General features: G+C 58.3%; 1 protein-coding gene across 1 annotated transcript; it reads right to left on the bottom strand.

Annotated features, from left to right (window-relative positions):
- Nucleotides 1–2,337: 2,337 nt before the first annotated feature.
- QSOX1 (quiescin sulfhydryl oxidase 1) lies at nt 2,338–13,307 on the bottom strand. The gene is made up of 12 exons (XM_051625146.1): nt 13,028–13,307; nt 10,699–10,799; nt 9,359–9,407; nt 9,077–9,179; nt 8,210–8,300; nt 7,856–8,001; nt 7,541–7,675; nt 7,229–7,358; nt 5,477–5,599; nt 5,218–5,362; nt 4,800–4,979; nt 2,338–4,405 (listed from the first exon to the last, which is right to left on the bottom strand). The coding sequence occupies exons 1-12, from the start codon at nt 13,305–13,307 to the stop codon at nt 3,687–3,689; spliced, it is 2,202 nt and encodes a 733-aa protein (XP_051481106.1). The 3' UTR covers nt 2,338–3,686.
- Between the last annotated feature and the right edge of the window lie 6,358 nt (nt 13,308–19,665).

Genomic DNA, 19,665 nt, shown 5'->3' with positions numbered 1-19,665 from the left:
GTGATCAAGGTGAGCACAAACTACTGGTCCAGCAAACCCCCTTCATGCCACCCCAAGATGCTGCTGGGTCCTAGGAGCAGGGCTTATATGTGATGGGTGTGAAAACCTCCCCCTCAGGCTTTCTTTTCCATCCCAAAGGATCACTGGGGACCAGCCTGCAAAAGGGTGAGTGCCCCCATTTTCAGAGTTGTATTCCTAGGGCAGTTTTGGGGGGATTCTGGCCCCACACAGATGCCCTGCTCCCTCCTCCACATCACCTGAACTCCCTCTGGCCCTGCAGCCTGAGGAAGACACCATCAGCACGACGCAATAACACAAAACCCTGAGTTGAGTGGGGTCATTACTAATTCATAATTAAAAAAACCCCAAGTAAAGACCCTTTGCCAAGACCTGGACCCAGCCTCCCCAGCCATGGGCACATGGGAGCTGGGGACACCGAGGACACTGTGTGACCCACAGGGACATTAGTGCACTGTTCCCGTGTTCGATGGGGATGTTTCAAGGTGGAACTGGGGTTTGCAAGGAAAACCCACAGTTGGCCCATGCCTGGGGAGTTGAGACCAGCCGTGTCCCCCTACCAGCAAAGCCCCAGTGAGCTTGGAAGTGCCAGGGGAGCTCAGCCAACAGCAAGGCTTCATACCACACATGCAGCGAGTTTCCCAGGTCTCAGCCCTGCTCCCAGCATGTCCTTTATGTGACAAAACAAATTCCCCCAGCCCAAAGTGGGAGGAGGGGGAGGGAGAAACATCCTTACAGGGCAAAAGCTGCCACAGCCACCCTTTGGCAGGGAGCCACTTCCCCACCAGGCAGCACCAGCCACATCACCCCAAACCCCCACAGCTCCCCACGTCTTCATCACCCCAATAACGACCTGTGACTCCTTCCCGCACATCCTCACTGGCCAGGGGTGGCCTGGAGCAAGGACAAGAAGCACCGCGAGCCCCGGGTACTCACCAGCGGCTGGAGAAAAACCTGTCCCCTCGCAGGCGCTGCCGAGCGGGGCGTTGCTAATCGTAATTGAAAATTAATTGATGTCAAGCGAACCCCTGGTGATTTTACGGCCCGAGTGCAGGGGGACGGGGGGGAGATGCCGGAGGAGAAAGGCTCTTGCCCACACCAAGAAGGGAAAGGGAAGAGGGGAGAGGAGAGAGGGAGGGAGTGCCAAAGGGGTGGGAAGGTGGCTGGGTGTGCGGGGGGTGCGGGGGGCCGGCCACCGGCCTCGCAGAAAATTAAATTGCACTTGAGGGTAAATTGTATTAGGGGAGAGCGGCCGGCTCGCGCCAGCCTGTGGCCATTTGGGTAATTAGCCCTGGGGATGCCCCAGCTCACAGGGCTGTGCTGGGGAGGGGTAACCCCCACGGGGGAGGGCAGCTCGGGGTGGGGGGCTTGGAGCCTGGGATAGCCCATCCTACCTGTGAACATGGCCATGGTACAGTCTGATGCTCCAAGCCCTGTGCCAGGGCTGGGGTGAGGGACTGTCCCCAAGTCACCATCCCGGGGGGCACACAGCATGGTGGACACCCCCGGGTAGCACGGAGCCCCGCAGCAGCCTCCTGACTGCACCGCTTCCTGCACCCCTGCCCGCGTTTGTGCCCAGCATTGGGGTTCCCCAGGGGCTGGGGGGAGGAGACCCCAGTGCCACAGCCTGGGAGAGCCAGAGCCGGGAGGATTGGGACTGCACCAAACAGGATTACGGAAAGTCTATTTACTGGACTCTCTTCTTTCCTGCGAGCACAGCAGCTTGAGCTCCCCCGGCCCTGCAAATCTGCTCGGCGGGGCCTGTCGGGGGTGCTAATCTGGGCAGCCCTGCCTGTGGCTGCCTGCTAACCCCTCCTCTGGCAGCACCCATCTCCCCAGCCCTAATCCCCTGCACCCCCCCAGCGCACCTCCCTGATACAGCCACCTACCACATCCCTCCCCAGCACATCCCCCGGCCTGACCCCAGCTCTAGCAGCCCCGCTAGGATATTTTGGGGCTGGGGGTAGAGTCCCTCCTCACAAGCCTTCCATCCCCTGCATGGGAACAGCTGGGGGTGCACAGAGGTGAGGGGGGGGGGGGCGGTACTGATGTTGAGGATAAAGCCCCCAGGGAAATCAAGGAGAAGGAGGCAGCAGGGCTGCAGCCTTGAGACCCCATCCATCACCGCACGGTGGGCAGGACCAGCACCCGGCTAGGGGGTGGGTCGTCGTGTCCCCACCCCATGCTGGGATGAGACTGTCGAGGACTCAGCTAAGGGATATGGCCAAGGCCAAGTAGTCCAACACTGGCAGGGGCTACCAATCCCACATCACGTGGGGGTGTGACCATCCAGAGACAGCAAAAAAAGAGAAGGAAAGATAGAGCAAAGGAGTTTATTCAAGGGCGGGTGAGAGGAATGGTCAGAGAAGCCAGAGCTCCGGGCACCTGGGCAGCAGCAGAGCCAGCTGCCCTCCTTCCCCATCCCATTGGCCCTTGCCTCCCACCTGGGCAAAGTGAAGATATCAAGAAAAAGGCTCCAAATCGGATTGACACCCCCCCTCCCCCTTAATAAAGTTTATTATCGGCCGGGCTTTAATCCTTTTAAATCCCCCGCGTGGGGGGGAAGGGCTGGGATTAGGGGAGGGCAGTGTAATCCCAATGAATTTGTTACAGGGGGATTTAGGCAGCGCCGGCAGAGCAGATGGCCCTAGCCCTGGCTCTGGAAAACAACCATTTTCCTTAATGATTCCTAACAAGGATAAAAGGGCAGACAGAATCAGGGGCAGGGGGTCTGTGCCCGCAGAAGTCCCGGGTCCCCAGGGGATGCTCACGTGTGTCTCCCAGCTCTGGACTGTGGCACCAAAGTGCAGCTCCATGGCTCAAGCCAACTTTTTTTCCAGCAGCTTCCAATTCCCCCAGGCTCCCTCCCCATCACCCTTGCTTGAGGACAAACCACGAGCCACCCCAACCATGGGGACACGCCAGCTCTATGGAGGGGGGAGGACACAGCTGGCCGTGGGTGCACCCAGGAGCAAAAAGCAGGAGAAAAACGTACAAATAATAACAACTTAAAATATGGAAAGGATTTAGGCCAAACCAGTGCTCTTGCCGGGGTGAAGGGGGAGGTGGGAGTGGGGACAGCTGCCCTGGTGTCTGCACGGCAGGGACCAGCCAACACAGCAGGGCTGGCGTCGGCAAAAATAATTTATTCCACTAAGACAAGCAGAGAGCAACAACAGCACAGGGAGGGGGCAAGGAAAGGTAAGGGCTGGGGGGGGGTGAGGGGCAGGTCCACATCTCAAAGAGGGGGACAAACAAAATGTAGCTCAACCCACAACTGCACCCCCTTGCCCAGCAAGGCCCACTTTCTTTTTTTTTTTGTGGGGGGAGGGCTAAAACCCCACCCTCCTGGCCCCACTAGTGGTTTGACCCCCAAACAGCTGTTTCCCCAGCATGGGCCTGAGCTTCCCAGTTTGAAACCAGTCCAGCTCCCGAGGGCAGCCAGGTGCTGAGACACAAACTGCTGTCAGTGTCCCAGATCCCCCACACCCGAGGACGTGGCACCGTGACCCGAGGAGCGGATGCTCAGACATACAAGGGACAGCCCCCCCAACTTTCCTCCCACGCACCCTGGGTGAGGTGACTGTTGCGAGCAGAGGGGGGGATGCACCAACCCCTCCCTTCCACCGGGGGACAAAAAGAGTCCCCCCCACCCACCGCAGCCACTCTCAGGCCATGGGGAAGCCAGGACGGCCTTTCCGGGCGCGGGTGCGGAGACGGAAGAAGGTGTACATGCCCAGCAGGCACATGGAGGAGAGGAAATACAGGGCAACACAGAGACTGACATCCAGGCGGGAGAATCCCAAGCCAAGCACCCGCAGCCAGGGGCTCCTCTGCACACCCTCCTCCTCCTCCTCCCGGATCAGGACAGAAGGAGCCCTCCGGTGTTCCCAGCGCACGCCAGCATCCCGAGGCAGGGCGATGGTGTCCCGCTTGCTGATCCGCCGGCGCCGGCCGGCTGCTGCCCGCAGTGCCTGGCTCTTGAAGTGCTGCTCGCTGAAGGAGTCCAGGTCCACGATGTCCTCGCCCACCTCCCGCAGCTTGGGGTTCAGCCGCACGATGCTGGGGCGCCGGGGCTCAGGGGAACCCAGTCGCCCTGGAGCTCTCATCTCACCCTCCGTCTCCTTGTCCTCCTCTTCCTTGTCCCTTGCCTCTCGTGGGTTCTCGGTGCCCAGCCTGGTGTCTGTCCCCTCCCTGGCCACGGGGATGGGGTCAGCCTCAACATAGTCGAGGTAGATGTTGGCCGGGGAGAAGTGTGCCTTGAGGAAGGCGAACACGGCAGGCTCATCCCAGACGTGCAACCCCCGCTCCTCCTTGTGGCACTGGGGACACATGTCCGGAGGAGGCCACTGCAGCTTGGGGAACTTGGGGTCCTCTGTGTCACCTCCTGCAGGAAGCAGAGCCAGCAAGGTGGTTAGAGGGGACAGGCAACGCAGCCCTCCCCCTGTATGGACATAAACACGCCAGAGCATCCAGCAGCTGGAGATGGGGGCATTTGGAGAAGCTGCCTCGGAAGGAAGGGTCCTCCGAGGGCACATGGCAGCTTTGGGAAGCTCTCTGCAGGGAGCATGTAAAACCAGACTGCGTCTCTGGGGTGGTCTGATGCTGCGTGACCAGCTGCTGTCCCTGTGATGGGGGACGATGACAAGGGGGTGTCCCCACTGCTGCACCCTAATGCAGCTATTTCCAGCTCCATCCGTGAGAGGGGATGCTCCTCCACCTTGCCTCTCCTTCTCCCTCAGGAAGGAACCCCAGGCTGCCTTCCACGCTGTCCCCCTTACCTGCCAGGCGAGCGTTGACCTTGTTGTGGTGGGACCAGAGCCAGAAGACAGCCTCCTCCCGGCCCACCACCTGGTCCATGGACTTGGCTGCCATGGCCTCAAAGTGCTCGGCACACTCCTGGCAGCCAAAGAAGTTCCGGACGTAGCAACGCATGGTACCCAGCACTTCCAGAGGCAGCTCTGGGGGGACACAGAGTATTAGGGGCAATGGAAAGGTGAATCCAGACCCTGCAGTGCCACCGCCCCAGTCCCACGGCTGAGGGGGCAGCCCCACACCCCAACTCTGTAGCTCTTGTGCTCCCCCAGGCCTCCTTGAGATGAGACCCACCTTTGCCCACAGGCAGCATCCCTGCCTGTGTCACAACCTGTCTGGACACTGCTTCCCCAAGATCTGAACCCCCCTCGGCGATGCCAATACCTTTGTCGGGGCCACTCTGGGCAGCCTGGACGGTCAGCAGGTGGAAGACGGTCCAGAGCCCGCAGGGGTAGCCACGGAAGTGGGGTTCACTGCCCTGGCAGCCCACCCAGGTCACGTTGGTGGGGAGCACGGCAGGGTTGGAAGCCTGGAGGTCAGATGAACAATATGTGATGGAGCTGGCAGATAACGTGGGCTAGGGGAAAAGAGGCAGCGGGGGAGGAGAGAAGAGTGGGGGCCAGGGTCCCCATGGATGCCTTACATTTCTGTTATTCTTCATGGCCTCCTTCAAGGTGTTGCGGGGCAGCTCAGGCTCTGTCCAGTTCCTCAGCCAGCCATCCAGTGACCGCAGGTAGGTCTGCACGCAGGGGCGCCCGGGGAAGTACTGCAGAGGGAGGAGAGGGGTGAGGAAACCCAGGTCACCCCTGTGAGCAGCAGGGCAGACCCCCAGCTCACCAGGCCAGGCAGCGGGCAGCACCAGCGTCCTCGCCAGCAGCACGTGCCTGAGGGCAGCGTGGTCCCAGCAAGGTTTTGGTGGCTGTCCCCGAGGGGCTGGGGGCCAGGGCGGATCCCCCCCATGGTGGCAAGGGTCGCCCATGTGTGTGTTCAGGCTCTGACCCTCGGCCCTGTCTGAGGGAGGCAAACAGCCACTCTGACCATAAGTCAGCACAAAGCCGATTAGCAGCTGCAGGGAGAGAGGGGGCAGCAGCCAGCTCGGGCCCCCGACAGACAGAGGACAGGCACAGAGAGGGACCGATTGGACCAACCCACTGGGAGGAGCACTTTGCTAAGTCTGGAGCTGCTCTCTCCGGGCCCACGGGGAAATCATATCAAAAGCCCCAAATTCACAGGGGAATTAACTCATCTGCTACCTGATGTTTCTGCTGCAAAACCGCAGCCCTGGCTCCCTCCACAGGAGGCTTTGCCATGCTGTGCCCTGCTTTCCAGGCACCACTTCATTCCAGGTGAAGATTTTTATATTTCCCCCACACACACTTTCTGTGCCTTAAACACCTCTTGGGAAGGCAACAGTTAAGTCTGGCTGAGCTCTGAGCATGAGGCCGGGCTGGCAGCAAATCCTGGGGATGCTGCTCCGTCCTGTGGATGAGCACAGAAACGGCAGCACTGGCTCAGCATCCTCAGGGAAACCCCAGCACCCACCCAGAGCCTTCTTGCCAAATCCTGAGCTCGGTGAGCAAGGGGGAGGTTTGCAGGAATAATTAAAATCTGATTAAATAAAACCACTGCTGTTCCCTACCACCCTAGCCAGCTCACGCCCTTGGCCAGGGAGCTGATGTGATGGGGGATTTATTTCCGTAACCCTGTGGGTCTCATTAAAAGGAAAAACAGCAAGGAGAGCTGGGGGCAAGCAGAGGAAAAGCCACGCAAAGCTTTGACTCGAGGACTGAAGATTTGTTGCAGCAGTGGCTTCTGCACCAGGAAATGAAACTGCCCTGCTTCTGCTGGCTCAAAGCTCCCACACGCTTCGGTTTCATCAAGCAAAAGAATTAAAAAGGAGACCATAAATTAGGCTCTTCCAGAGCCTGACTCAGAGGAGGAGTCCTTTTCCCAGACTGTTCAAGGAGCCTGCAGAGATCAGCTCCCCAAGCATCCAAGTCAGGCAATCAGTTACAAACCCCTCTGATCACCTCTGCCACCCCAGCGGGTGACAGCATCTCTTCTGGAAAGACCTGCCTGGACATGACACCTCCTGCCAGCACCGAGCCTGCTCTGCCCTCCAATACCTGCACCCCAGGCCTCATCTGAAACTCTCCGGCACCCACTCTTTGCTCCTGTTGGGACTCTGGACTGAGTTTGGAGCTGCACAGGGATGGGAACAGCTCCACAGCAGCTGCAGGACATGCTGAGCACAGGGCTTGTGTCCAAGATAGCCACGCTTCGCTACCTGCGAGCACTGGGACATGGTGGCCTGCACCTTGCACTTGCATTTCACCTTATAAATAGCTACGGGGAGGCACGGGCAGTTCCTCTCCCCACACCCAAAGCTCCTCACCTTCACCAGCGTGGCCACGTAGCACTTGAAGGCAGCCAGCTGGTCCCCTGACAGCACGGCAGCACGGAGAGCCTCCACCCGCAGCGAGTAGTGCAGCGTGGATTCCAGGTCAGCCATGTACAGCTTGGAGCTGGGGAGGGCAGCACAGCATGACGTCTCGTTAAAGAGCAACCCCCCAGCCATGATAAGGGGGTTTCCCCAGGGAACAGGCATGGTCCCAGCCTGTTGTCCACCCACGTTGCCCACAGCCCCTCCTCCTCATGCCAGCCCTGGCCTCCCGCAGCCCCAGAACGATGAAGGGAGGGTCCTGACCGGTCAGCACGCCTGGGCTGGGCCAGGGTGGTGTCACTGGAAGTGTCATTGGTTGTGTTCAGCTTGTAGGAGCCACGGGTGACACCAGAGAGCGTGCGCAGGTAGTAGGTATAGAAGGAGCGTGCCTCCACGTGCCTGTGAGGAAGGAGAAGACATGAGAAAGACCCTCTTCCCTCCCAGACAGCTGCCGGGAGGAAGCAAAGGAGACCAAAAAGCCATGTTCCCTTTTGCCAGCCGCAGGCAGGGCTGGCAGCCCCATCTGGTGCCCACCAGGGTCCCCAGACCCACCCTCCACCCCACGGGTCTCGCACTCACACGGGCAGGCGCGAGAAGGAGCCATTGCGGAGGAGCAGGTAGGCAGAGGGGAAGGTGGTGACGCCAAACTTCTCCACGAGCTCCTCCTCGCTGCTCAACACCCTCCTCACTGCCACGTTCTCATACTGCAGCATGTCCAGTGCCACCTGCAAGTCCAGCAGCCCCGAGGTTAGGTGAGGGGTGCGCACAGGACAGGGCTGCTTAGCTATTTAGTAGAACACTTTGCATCTGCAAAGCAGCGTGCGAGCCAACCAGGGAGGATGATGGGCTTCCCTGCCAAAGGCACCCAGGAGTTATCAGGCACTGGGAACATGGGCTTCAAGAGAAATGGGGGACAAACGCAGCTGTACCCACCTCTCTGCCCACAAAGGAGTCACTCTTCTCAAAGATCAATGCCAGGTACTGGTCTTTGTTCCTCTGGAAGAAGGTCCGAATCTCTTCTGCACTGCAAAAGAGAAGAGGATGGCAGCATCAGCCATCAGCTGGATGGTCTGCTCTCCGTGCCCCAAAGGAGCTCAGGCCTCATCCGCTGGGATTCAGCAGGGGATGCCAGTGGGGGTTCAGCCCCACTGAGCAGGTAATTCCACCCTGCTGCAGTTTCCAGCTCAATTTTCTGCTCCAGTTCACAAGCCTTGAGAAAACCCATCAGGGTTGACCAAGGAGGCAGAAAACAAAGCACGGGCAGGGCAGGAGGGACGTGCATGCTCACCCAGGGGAAAAAAACAGCAATGAACTTGAAACAGGGCTATTGTTTTTTCAGCTAGGACATGGAGGCACAGGAGATCTGAAGCACGTGCCCAGCTCAACCATCAATTTGGGAAAGCCAGGTGTTCCCCCTGGGAGAGCGGAACAACGGCCTGTATCCAGCAAAGACAATTCAGACCCCAACAAACTTGTACCAAATGAAGAAAACCCCTTTCTCAGGGCAGGAAAAAGCTGCTAATGGCAGTGGCCTCACTTGGAACAGCATGGCGCTGCCACGTCCCCAGCCCAGGCACTGCTTGCTCTAATTAAGGCTGATGAGCAGGTTCGTTAGGAGATGGCAACAATGTGGTCTGTCTCATCCGGGCCACGTAAACGGCCAGGTCACCCGCGTCTCCCGGCAACGTGGGTGATGCAGCGGTTGCTCCGTGTCCATTTTTTGGCTTAGGATTTTCCCAGAAACCTGCCCTCCACGGGACGAAGGCCACCAGAGCCACCCCACCTCGCTCACGTAGCTACCTGGCTGGCTCCAAGGGAGGACAGGCGGGTGGCCAGGCGTCCTGGCTCTGCTCGAGGTGGGTGATGATTTCATGGCGCAGCTCCTCGACGGTGGCGCTGGGATCTGCGGGGTGACAGGAGGCCAAGGGGTCACTCCTGGGGAAGCTGGCCCCACGGGTTGAGCCACTCCAAGCTGTTCCCCCCTGGGCTCCCCAAGGTTCCAGCACATGGGGGGGTGTGGGCAGCAGGGACATTCACACCTGGGGTAAAAATCCACATCCCCCCCCCAGCTCTGATACTCACTGGTAATCCTTATTCCATCCTCGGCCTTCTTGCTAAAAGCTCTGAAGAACTGAAAGGGGGAAAAAAAACAAACAGAAGGGGAAACTGAAGTGAGAATATTTGCAGTGGGACAGGGAGGCAGTGTAGCCCAGCAGGTAGAGGCCCCCCCTCCCCCGAACTGGCTCTGCCTCAGTTTCCCCACAATGGTACAGCACTCTGACTGACACCAGACATCACAGAGGGAGCTCCTGGTCTTGCAGGAAATTCCTGGAGGGGAGGGATCCAGACTTGGGCTGGGAACCATGTTCAGCCAAGGGCTGAGCACTGTCAGGCAGTGGGGCAGGCATCTCCAGGGCTCCAAGAGAGGCTGCCAGGACCTTCTGGGTCCTGCAAACTGCTGTGTCTTCGTTCCAGGGCTCTCACAAAGCAGCAAAAGGGGCTTTTTGCCCCTCTCCTCCGGTGTCTCCAGTGTTATGGCACAGCCAGAGCAACAAAACCAGGTTGCATCAGACAGGTGTTTGCTTTGCAGGCTGGGCTGGGAGCACGGGCTGTTTGCAAAAGGTGTTTGCTGGGGGCAGGGGATGCAAAGCATGTGTCTTCTTGGCGCTGCCACATCAGCACGACTCCCTGCTCCAGGAGGTGATTTGGTCAGTGTCCCATGAGCAGTGGGAGCTCAGGCTTGTCGGTCCTTGATGAGACCCCAAGGCAGGGCTGGGACAAAAGCCCACCTGGCTGGCAAACCCTCAAATCTGACCCCACCTTGGGCCGAGGTCGCATACCTGATGAAACCCTTATCCCCCTTGTTCCGTCTCAAGGTGATCCTGGCTTTCACTGCCTGCACCTGGAATGCCTTGGCTTTATTGCTTGTGTTGGACTGAGGCCCCGTTTTCAGCGGGAAGGGCTAGGATCCAGCATATTGACGTAGCTAAGGGGCTGGGCACAGGCCCAGGAGGGACAGCACCTCACCAGCCACCACACGGGGCTCCCAGACGAGCCCCGTGCAGCCTCCTGCAGCATCTCTGTGCCCTCCTCCAAAACCTGCCCCCGCAACCACTCTCTGCCTCCAGCAGCCTTTCCCCATTCAGGCTTTGGACTCCCCCTCATCCCAGGAGAGATCCAGCCTCTCCATTTCACCACAAAGCAGCGTTTGGGGTTTCCCCCCCTCCTTGTTGCTACATCACCCAGCAGTTGCGCCGGCTGCAGTTACGCTTTAGGGAAGGGTGAAACAGCTCCAGCCTGCAGAGCCCCAAAGGAAACACTTCTGTGCAACAGCGCTGTCCGTCTGATTAAGCAAGAGAGGCAGAGGCCAAAAGGCAAAGCCCAGGGAAACCAGGCAGACGCCTGGCGTGCACAGCCCTCACCTTCAGCGTGGGGAAGCCGGTTATCCCAAACTCGGCACACACTTGCTGGTTGGCCTCATCGGCGCAGTCGATGGCTGCCAGCACCACTGCAGGCCTCCACTCTGTGGGGACAGAGGATGTGTCAGCAGCACCACTCGGCCCCTGCCAGACCACAAAACCCATCCTGCTCCCCAAAACCACTGCGAGGATCTCATCAGTGCACTCCCTTCCAGCCCTGAAATCTCATCTCGCCCCTGGCAGGAGACCAACTGGTGGCTTCCAAGCCCCCAGTACCCAAAGCCCCGGTCCATGCTGGGGTCCCTTGCCCTACTTTTGTGGCAGCAGGAGCCCCGTAAATGCCGTGCGAGGCGGGACCAGGCTTTGCACGCCCTGCCCTGGCCAGCACCTGAGAACAGGCAGCTCTGCCCCCGGCTGCCTGCCTGGCTGGTTCAGCCTGCCCAGCCTCTGCCCCAGAGGAAAGAGGCCGCCGGGAGAAGGGGAGGGATGGCTAACCATGGCTGGGGGAGAGCTGGGAACACGGGCTCCAGCTCGTCTCACCCCAGATTGAGGGCACGGTTGTTAACCAAAGAGGGAACAGCCCAAAACCAGTGGCTGAGCCTGTCCAGGTGCCAAGCATCCACTCCCCTGCTGCCTCTCTCCACCACTGCCTCCCTGGGGAGCACCAGCGGGTGCCTGGGGCAAAACAGAGATGATAAAGAAGAGTGGGCAGAGATGAATTTCAAGCAGCTTGGAAAACCAACAGCAAAAAAACAACAGCAAAATGGAGATAGAAAGCTCTGAAATGGCTCCTTTTAAGATAAAGGACACAATCCGGAGAACACCCAGACTCTCCTTCAAGCAGGACAGGGAGGGAAACAGTACTGGCACATGGATGGAGCCTACAGGAACCTGCCACAGGCAGGGACACGTTGGGACTGTCTGGTGTCGCAGGTGACAGGGCAGGTGAGCTGCCCCAGCACCAGTGGCACAGGACACAGGAAGGCCAGTGCTGAGCCCCGCTGGCAGGAGCCAGGCATGCTCCAGGACTCACTGGCACGTGGTGCCTATGGGTCACCCTGGCATCCTCCCCATCCAGCCTGCTCCTGTGAAAATCCACCCGTGGGAACAGCAGCGAGAATGCCGAGCGGCACGGGAGCAGCTGCCCTGCCCTGCCTCCAGCAGCACCCCGTGCAGCTGCCAGAGAGGGGAGCCCTCAGGGGGGGACCCCGTTTTGGAGAGGAGCCAGGAGAGCCTGGCATTCCCCAGCAGGGCCCGGGGCATGCACCCCATTCCTCACATCCTGCCCTGCCGGGGAGCACTGACGGCATCCCCTCGGAGGGACGGGACAGGACGCCCGGCCCGTGCCCTGACTCACCCGGCTGCCACTGGGCTAGATCAATTAATGCAATAACAGGGAGAAGCCGTGCGTGTCCTGGGATGCTGGAGGAGGCAGGAGGGGCCTGGCAGGGCAAGGCAAGGGGCCTGGCAGTGGGGTGTGGGGGTCCCTAAGCAGGGCTGGGCACTAGCCAGGCGCCAAGGTCAAAGCCAGAAACAAACCAGCTGGGATCAGTGCCCAGGGCCCTGCCTTTCCCTGTGGGCACTGGGGAAGAGCAGGGCTGAGGGAGGGTCTGGAGGGGAAAAGCAGGACCCCCCAGGATAGGAGCTGAGCTCCTCCCAAGCATAAGGGGCTTGAGGAATGTTGCTAAGCCAGGCCTGGCCATCACAGGGGGTTCTGAGCATCAGGGGCAGGGACCTGGGCCTTCCCACCAGGCTGATGCTCTGGGGAGGCGAGGGCAGGGATGGAGGGGGATTTAGGGATGCTGATGGAGGGTAAGTCTGAGGAGATGGAAGGATGCCGGTGGGGAGGATGCAGAGCAGATGCAGGGGGGTTGACAGGGCTGAGGATGCAGGAAGGATTTAAGAGAGACGATGGAGAGAGGAAGATGAGACAAGGATGCAGGAGGAATTTAGGAGAGGCGGGGGCAAGGACACTGGAAGGATTTAGGAGTGCTGAAGGAGAACGGACAGGGACGCAGCGGGGATGAAGGGTGCTGATGGAGAGGAGGAGGATGGGACAAGGACACAGGAGGAATTTTGGAAAGCTGATGGGGGGAAGCGGCAGAGGGAGGATTTAGAGGTGCCGACAGGAGAACAGACAGGAGGATTTAAGGGTGCTGAAAGAATGCAGGGGCAGAGACACGACGGATGTGGGGAGAAGACACAGATGGGGATACGGGGCGGGGGGGACAAGGGCAAGAACAGAGGGAGGGTTCAGGGGTGCGGAAGGGGCGGGTGGGCAGGGACGCCGGGACACACACACACACACACACACACACACACACACACTCACCTTGGAGGTCGTGCGCCAGGGCCCGCCACGTGGGCGCGAAGTGCACGCAGTGCCCGCACCAGGAGGCGAAGAACTCGACCGCCCAAGCGCTGGGAGAGCCCAACAACCTCCCCTCCGCCCCGCTCCCCAGCAGCTCCAGCGGGTCATCGGCCGAGTACAGCCCGCGGGGCCGCACGGCGGGCAGCGCCAGGGCCAGCAGCAGCAGGGTCCCTAGCGACCAACCCCGACATTCTCCCCCCCTGCCGCCACCGCCGCTGCCCCGCGCCCGCCACCGCAACATGGCCCGGCCGGCCCGCCCGGCGCCTCCCGCCGCCTTTAGCGCCCGCCGGGGGGGCGGGGCCGGACCCGCCCACGGCGGCCGCGCGCATCGCGGCGCCCCCTGCCGGGCGCCCCCTGCCAACGCACCCACCCCCAGCGCCCCCCCTCACCCCCTAAACGTTCTGCTAAAGCAAAGAGGAGGGGTGTCAAAGCAACCCCCCTGCAAGGATTCCGGTGCAAAAGGATAAAATTCTCGCAGGTGGCCGATTCAGGCTCTAAACCCGCGGTGCTGCCGTGACAATCATCGTGGGGACACCCCCTAGTGGGGTCGCCCCCAGGTCGCTGTCGCCAGGCAACCCCTGCCAGGGCACCCCTACGGAACGGGGAGACTTGGCGGCTCTGCCCCCCGCCCCCCAAACCCAGCCGGGGGTTGCGCAACCGACGGGGATACCCAGCCAGGAACCCCGAAATCCCAGCGCCTCCAACCAAGAAATCAAGCGGCTTCACCACCCCAGGCAGCCCCGGGTCTGGCCACAGCCTCCCCAGCAGCCCGGCCGTGCCAGGGCTCACGCACACACACACACACACACACACACACACCCACCACACACACGTCACTGGCTACCACGGGAAGGTTCCCGTTGCCCAGGGCCCCAGGGCAAGGCTGGCAACTGACTGCTGGGGTGGACACAGCCCCAGAGTCCATCCCTCCTCACCCCTCGAGGGCAGGGAGCCCCCCCCCGGCACCAGCAGTGCCCATTGGTGTTGAAGACTGGTTGCTGGCTCTGTCCCCAGGGAGGCCATTAGCCATGTTGGGCCCCACCTAGGTATTTTAGGCAGACTTGCCATGCTAGAAAAACGAGCCTGCCAGAGCCCAGCCTTGCCGTGGCAGCAGAGGGCAGGGGCCTTGGCTTGGGGCACAGCTCGGGGGGAGCTATGGGTCTCCCTAAGACATCCCAGCTGCAGGAGATGGAGCCTGCAGGACACCACCCTCGTGGGGTTGCTGCTTCGGTGGGCCCAGGCTGATGCAGAAGATGGGTTTGCTGCAGCCCTGCCTGCTGTAATTAAATGCTTAAGGGATCATCACACCTTGCTATCCAACAGAGAAGAGAGAGGTGCTGCCCTGAAGGGTGGTCCCTGGTTATTGCCAGAGACCTGGCCATGACTCGATCTTTATCCAGCGATTTAAAGACAAAAATCTCAGTGCTCAGGGGTTGTCACCACTGTTATTTTACTCTGGGCTAAAGTCCTTTTTTGAAGGGCTTGATCGGGTTATCACGGTTAGGTTACCACAGTGAAGAAGAGGTGCTCAGCACCAGTGTAATTGCCAGCATCCTCCCCCACCCAGCTCCCCCCTGCCTCCTGGGGAGCCCAAATTCCTCGAATCCTTTCTGAGAGGCAAAAAGCAGCATCTAACCCAAAGGCAGATGGGTGAGAGCCCACACCCCGGGGCTCCAGCTCCTTTTGAGGTGAGCCACCCCATTGCTCACCTGCCCAAGCCCCGGGGTGGGGATGCTCCTGTTTCCGGCTGCCCAGGGAACGGCCGGGGCTGCAGGCGCTGCCCATGACCCTGCTGCCAGGCTGGCACGTCCCATCCCTGCCACTGCCTGTGGAACAGCCTCCTCCACCAGCAAGCTGTGGGGTTTTCCAGGCAGGGACTTGCCCAAATGGCCTTTTTTTTTTTTTTTTGCCTTTTTAACGCTTCTGCGAAGCAAGAGGTGACACTTTTTCTTCTGCCTCAAGCTGGGAAGAGCCTGATTTTCGCTGCAAAATGGCACAGGAAGCCAAACAGGAAGCAGAGATTTTGAAACAACCCATTTGAAGATAGATTTGTGAGTAAGATGAATTAAAAAAAATCAATCAAGAAGTGGTAGAAGCCTGGGGAGGCTTTGGAAATGCCCCCCCAGCACTGCCTGCCTTTTGTCTCTCTTGCTTTGTACCCCCTTCCTGCTGGCAGAGCCTGTGAGCAGGAAAGCAGAGGTGCTGGGTGGACCCAGCTATTGAGCCCCCAGCCAGCCCTAGAGTCCACCTTTAGGAACCTTCAGCTGAGCTGCACAGCAAAGCCTTCAGCACCCCTAACTAAGAGATGTGCTTTGCTTGCCCAGAGCAAGGCAATGGGTTAAGGACCACTGGAGATTTTCCTGCACTGCACAAGTCCCCAAGCAGTAGCTGAGCAGTGGCTTTAGCTCATTAAGCTCATCAACTCACAAATCTCCTTTCCCAGACTAACAGCCAGCAGGAATCTCCTTGAAGTCCATGAGGTGTGGACAACATCAACAGGCCCAGAGCCTCAAAGGCCACCAAGAACTCACGGAAATAAGTTAAGCCCTGCAGAACTTGTTTCATGCACCCCAAATTAATCATTTTCACAAAGAGCTAGGCTGGTCACCTCTGTGCTGGGTTAGAGAGGAGACATGGAAAGAACAGCTGGGTCTTTATGTGTTCAACCCTTGAAGTGCTGGCAAGGACTACTGAACAGACTTCAGAAATTGGGGAAAGGCTTTTCCTGTCCACCGCTAAAAGCACGAATCTGGCTGCAAAACACCAATAGATCCAAACAGCTGAGTAATCTGAGCAGGTGCCTTCTCACATCCCTTTAGCTGCAAAGGTTCGGGGACAGGGAGATCCTGAAATGGACTTTCTTCCTTGAAAATTAAAGAACACGTTCCTACCTAATTGTGTGATTCCAGGAACTGACTCCAAGAAAAACACGCCATCGGTGCAAGACTCATGGCACAATCATGGCAACCCCATCCCTGGGCACTGGCATTTTGGAGGACACTCAGAAAATCTGGCACCCAACTGCCCTGCCAGCACCTCGGAAATCCCAGCTACAGAGGAAGCTCAACAGTTTTCCTCTCTCTCCAGCCTTCATGAGATGGACTGACGAACTCAGTGAAGCCCTCCCTGATCTGGAGCACAGCACCACCTAAAGCTGGTGCTTCCCTAAATAGGAGGAAAAAAAGCCCATTTCCCTGATTAGCAGCTCCCAACAGCCTGAGAGCGCGTGAACATTGTGCCACCTGGACATCCCAGCTGGCTGAATTCAGCTGGGACACTCCAATCCAGGTGGCACTTTTCCACTGGTGGCACACCAGTCACACCTCTGCTGAGACATGGTTTCAGACAAGAACTTTGCCAGCTTCTGTGGCTTTGCTAAGACAGGGAATGATGCACAGGGGGGATGTGAACCCCAACAGCTTCCCACACCCTGCCCAGGCTATGCTGGGGTCACACCTATGGAGACCAGGAAAACCCCTTCTAGCCCCCATGGTAGCCAGAAATTGCTGACTGGGCAAGCCAGACTCGGGCAGATATAGTTCATTTCTACCTTTCAAGCCCAACCAGCCTGTAATAATAACAACAGACGTAAAAGAAAATTCAGGGTGCATTCTCAGGATGTGATGAATGAGTTCACATAGTTTGTGTCTGCAGAGAGACTACAGCAGTTCCAGCCCCTTTCTGCTATTCACCCTCTGCTGATTCATCCCTGCTTGAACTGACAGCAGTGATGCTGCCCTTGCCCTTTTTGGAGGGACCTGGGGGGACCAGGAGGAACTGGTGCCATCCTTGGTATGTCTAGATAGGAACCATTTTACCTGCACATTTTAAGATCTACTTAAAGCCTTATATCATCAGCATGACCCAGGATGCACAGAGCAGATGTTTTCCACTCCAGCTCATCTGCCCAGCTTACAGGAGCAGATTGGAGGAGGCCACACCACCCAGATTTGCCACATCATTATTTGGCAGATGGTTTAATTGCAGCACATGAAACTGAGAATACCACACGGATGAGAACGGAGCTCTCCTCTCTTGCTGGGGCAGCAGTCCTGCAGGGTAAGCAAGGTCTCACCTACCAAGGAGTGGTGTGCCCAGTCTCACAGCACTGGCTCCATCACCTCTGCAGAGCAACAAAGCAGGACACGGACAGTGGACCAGCCTCCTTGCTGAGCCAAGCAACACAGACAGTAGGATCTCCTGCAGCCTCCTTTATTTTTCTGGAATAAAAGAAAAAAAAGAAATCTCTGGGACACCCCTTAGAACCGGCATTAATTCCACCTCCAGCAAACTCACAGCCAAAACCCTGGTTCAAGTTGTAGAATCATACAAGAATCTGGGTTGCAAGGGACCTTTAAAGGTTCAGTCCAAGCCCCCTGCAGTAAACGGGGACATCTTCAACTAGGTCAGGTTGCCCAGAGCCCCATCCAACCTGACTTCGAATGTGTCCAGGCCTGGGGCATCTACCACCTTTCTGGGCAACCTATGACAGAGTTTCACCACCCTCATTGTAAACACTTTTTTTTCCTTCTATCTAGTCTAAAAACTACCCTCTTTTAGTTTAAAACCATTACCCTGTATCCTATTGCAATAGGCCCTGCTAAAAAGTCAGCCTAGATTTCAAAGGGAGGTGACAGACAAGTCACCCTGCCAGAGAAAGCCACCTGAAGCCAGCAGCAGGGAGGGAACACAGCCCAAGGGACACGGGAGGTCTTGCACACACAGAGCAAAGGGCTGGAAAACTGGAGCCAAGAGAAACATTCAGAGCAGGAACCAACCAGATCTGCTCCAGACCATCCTCAAACAGCAGCAGACTTGGCAGGCACAAGAAGGCATCTTTGCCGTTAATGTTCCTCCAAACCCCACTCCTGCCCAACCCTCCTGAGTTGAGCTACTGGCCGGTGACAGCTCTGCTCTCCTCCTTTTTCCCCAGATTCCTGCAGGATTCTGGAGGCGGCAGGGAGGCACAGGTCTGGGGCTACGGGTTTTGTCTGCTCCGGTTTCCAGCCCCCGCAGTTTGCCTTTCCCTCCCCCACAACCCCCCATCCTGGAGAGTGCCCTACGCTTTCAAACTCCATCACATCTCATCTGCATTCCTGCTCGCCACCGGCCCGTGCTCCGGGCTGGGTGCCAGCTGCCGGGCAGCCCTCCCCTCCTCTCCTTCCTGAAGAGCTGTCCGTGTTTAACAGCCCCCCTCCAGCTCCTTTGCTTCTGAGGGCTGCGCTAATGAGAGCCTGGGCATTGCAGAAGCCCTTGTGCGAGGCAGGGAGCAGCGATGCTTGGAGCAGAGTCAACGTTTCAAGTGCTCCGCCAGGCATTTTGGGACGTGGGATGGCTGCAGGGAGGCACCTGGGAGCGGGTAGCACCTGGGAAAGGGAGGCACCAAAAACAGTCCTGCCGTTGGGAAGGCAGCTGCCTGCCGTTGCCTAACCCAGGAGTTTCACCACGTCCACGGGTGAAATGGTTATAAAGGCAACTGAGCTCTGGAGGTTCTGGGAAGAGTTGCACAAACACCGGCGCTCAGGCAGTGCCAAAGTGAAGCAAGGTAGACCTGCAAATGAGGAAATTAGAGCCTTCATCAAGCTGATTACTGGGCATCCTGGGCAAGGACAGCAGTAGCACTGCAGCAGTTTGCTGTGTCACTCACCGGAGCGCCGTGGCAGCATTCCCACTGTTCCAGCCAGAGAAAACACAGATCAATCTTTTTTTTCAGGGTGAAAGGCCCTCTAAACCACTTCCAGGGATGGACGCCGGTGGCTGCAAGCAGATCTCTTGTCTGAAAACACAAGACTCAAGGAGCAAAATTGCTGCAGGGCAAGGAAGGGGGTGACACGGATGCTCTCCTGCTGCTCGGTAATGAGAGCAGAGCAGCCACAGCACCTCTTTTGTCTCGGCCCTTTGGACACCCACCCACCCACCGCTGCGCTTTGGCCGCTTCAACCCAAGCTCGGAGGGCTGCAAGGTGCTCCTCCATCTGCAGGAGGGCTGTGGGTGGCACTCCCAGCAAGCTCTGCTGAGGACTGTTCCTACAGCACGCTAGGACCGCAGCCAAGCTGCTTCCACCGTGGAACTCCCGATGCTGAAAGTCTTCCTCCAGGATGAGGTACCTCTGCTGAGGAAAAGCAAAACAACCCCTTCAGCACAGCACAAAGCCTTTTGCAACAGTTTTGTCCCAACAGGTCCCCTCTGCTTGCTGCACACACCTCTCCCAGGTGGAGTGGTGAGGAGCAGGCTGGCACACAGCTCCCTCTCAACTGGAAAGACCATTGCTGGGTTTTGAAGGTGCCCGTAGTCAATGGAAAGCAAAGCCTTTTCTGTTGGGGGGGGGTGGAACGACAGAGATTAATGGCACCAAAGCACAGCAGAGGTTGAGGAGCAGCAAGGGCTGCAGGAGGAGGCTTGATAAACATGCTTGGTCTTGCACATTTCTCACTGCCACTCGTTCACCACGTGCCCACACGTCTGTGGTTTGGCACCATGTTCAACCGTCCTCTTACAGAGCTCTGGGACCTTTCACTTGTTAAAGCAGGGTTGGTTTTTGTTGTGGTTTGCTTTTTTATTATTTTTTTTTTAATTCTGGAAAAAAACCAGCAAAGTTT

Source organism: Apus apus, chromosome 7 (assembly GCF_020740795.1).
Source record: "Apus apus isolate bApuApu2 chromosome 7, bApuApu2.pri.cur, whole genome shotgun sequence".
Classification (NCBI taxonomy): domain Eukaryota; kingdom Metazoa; phylum Chordata; class Aves; order Apodiformes; family Apodidae; genus Apus; species Apus apus.
The sequence above is the reverse complement of the archived record's forward strand: the minus strand, read 5'-3'. Positions and strand labels throughout refer to the sequence as shown.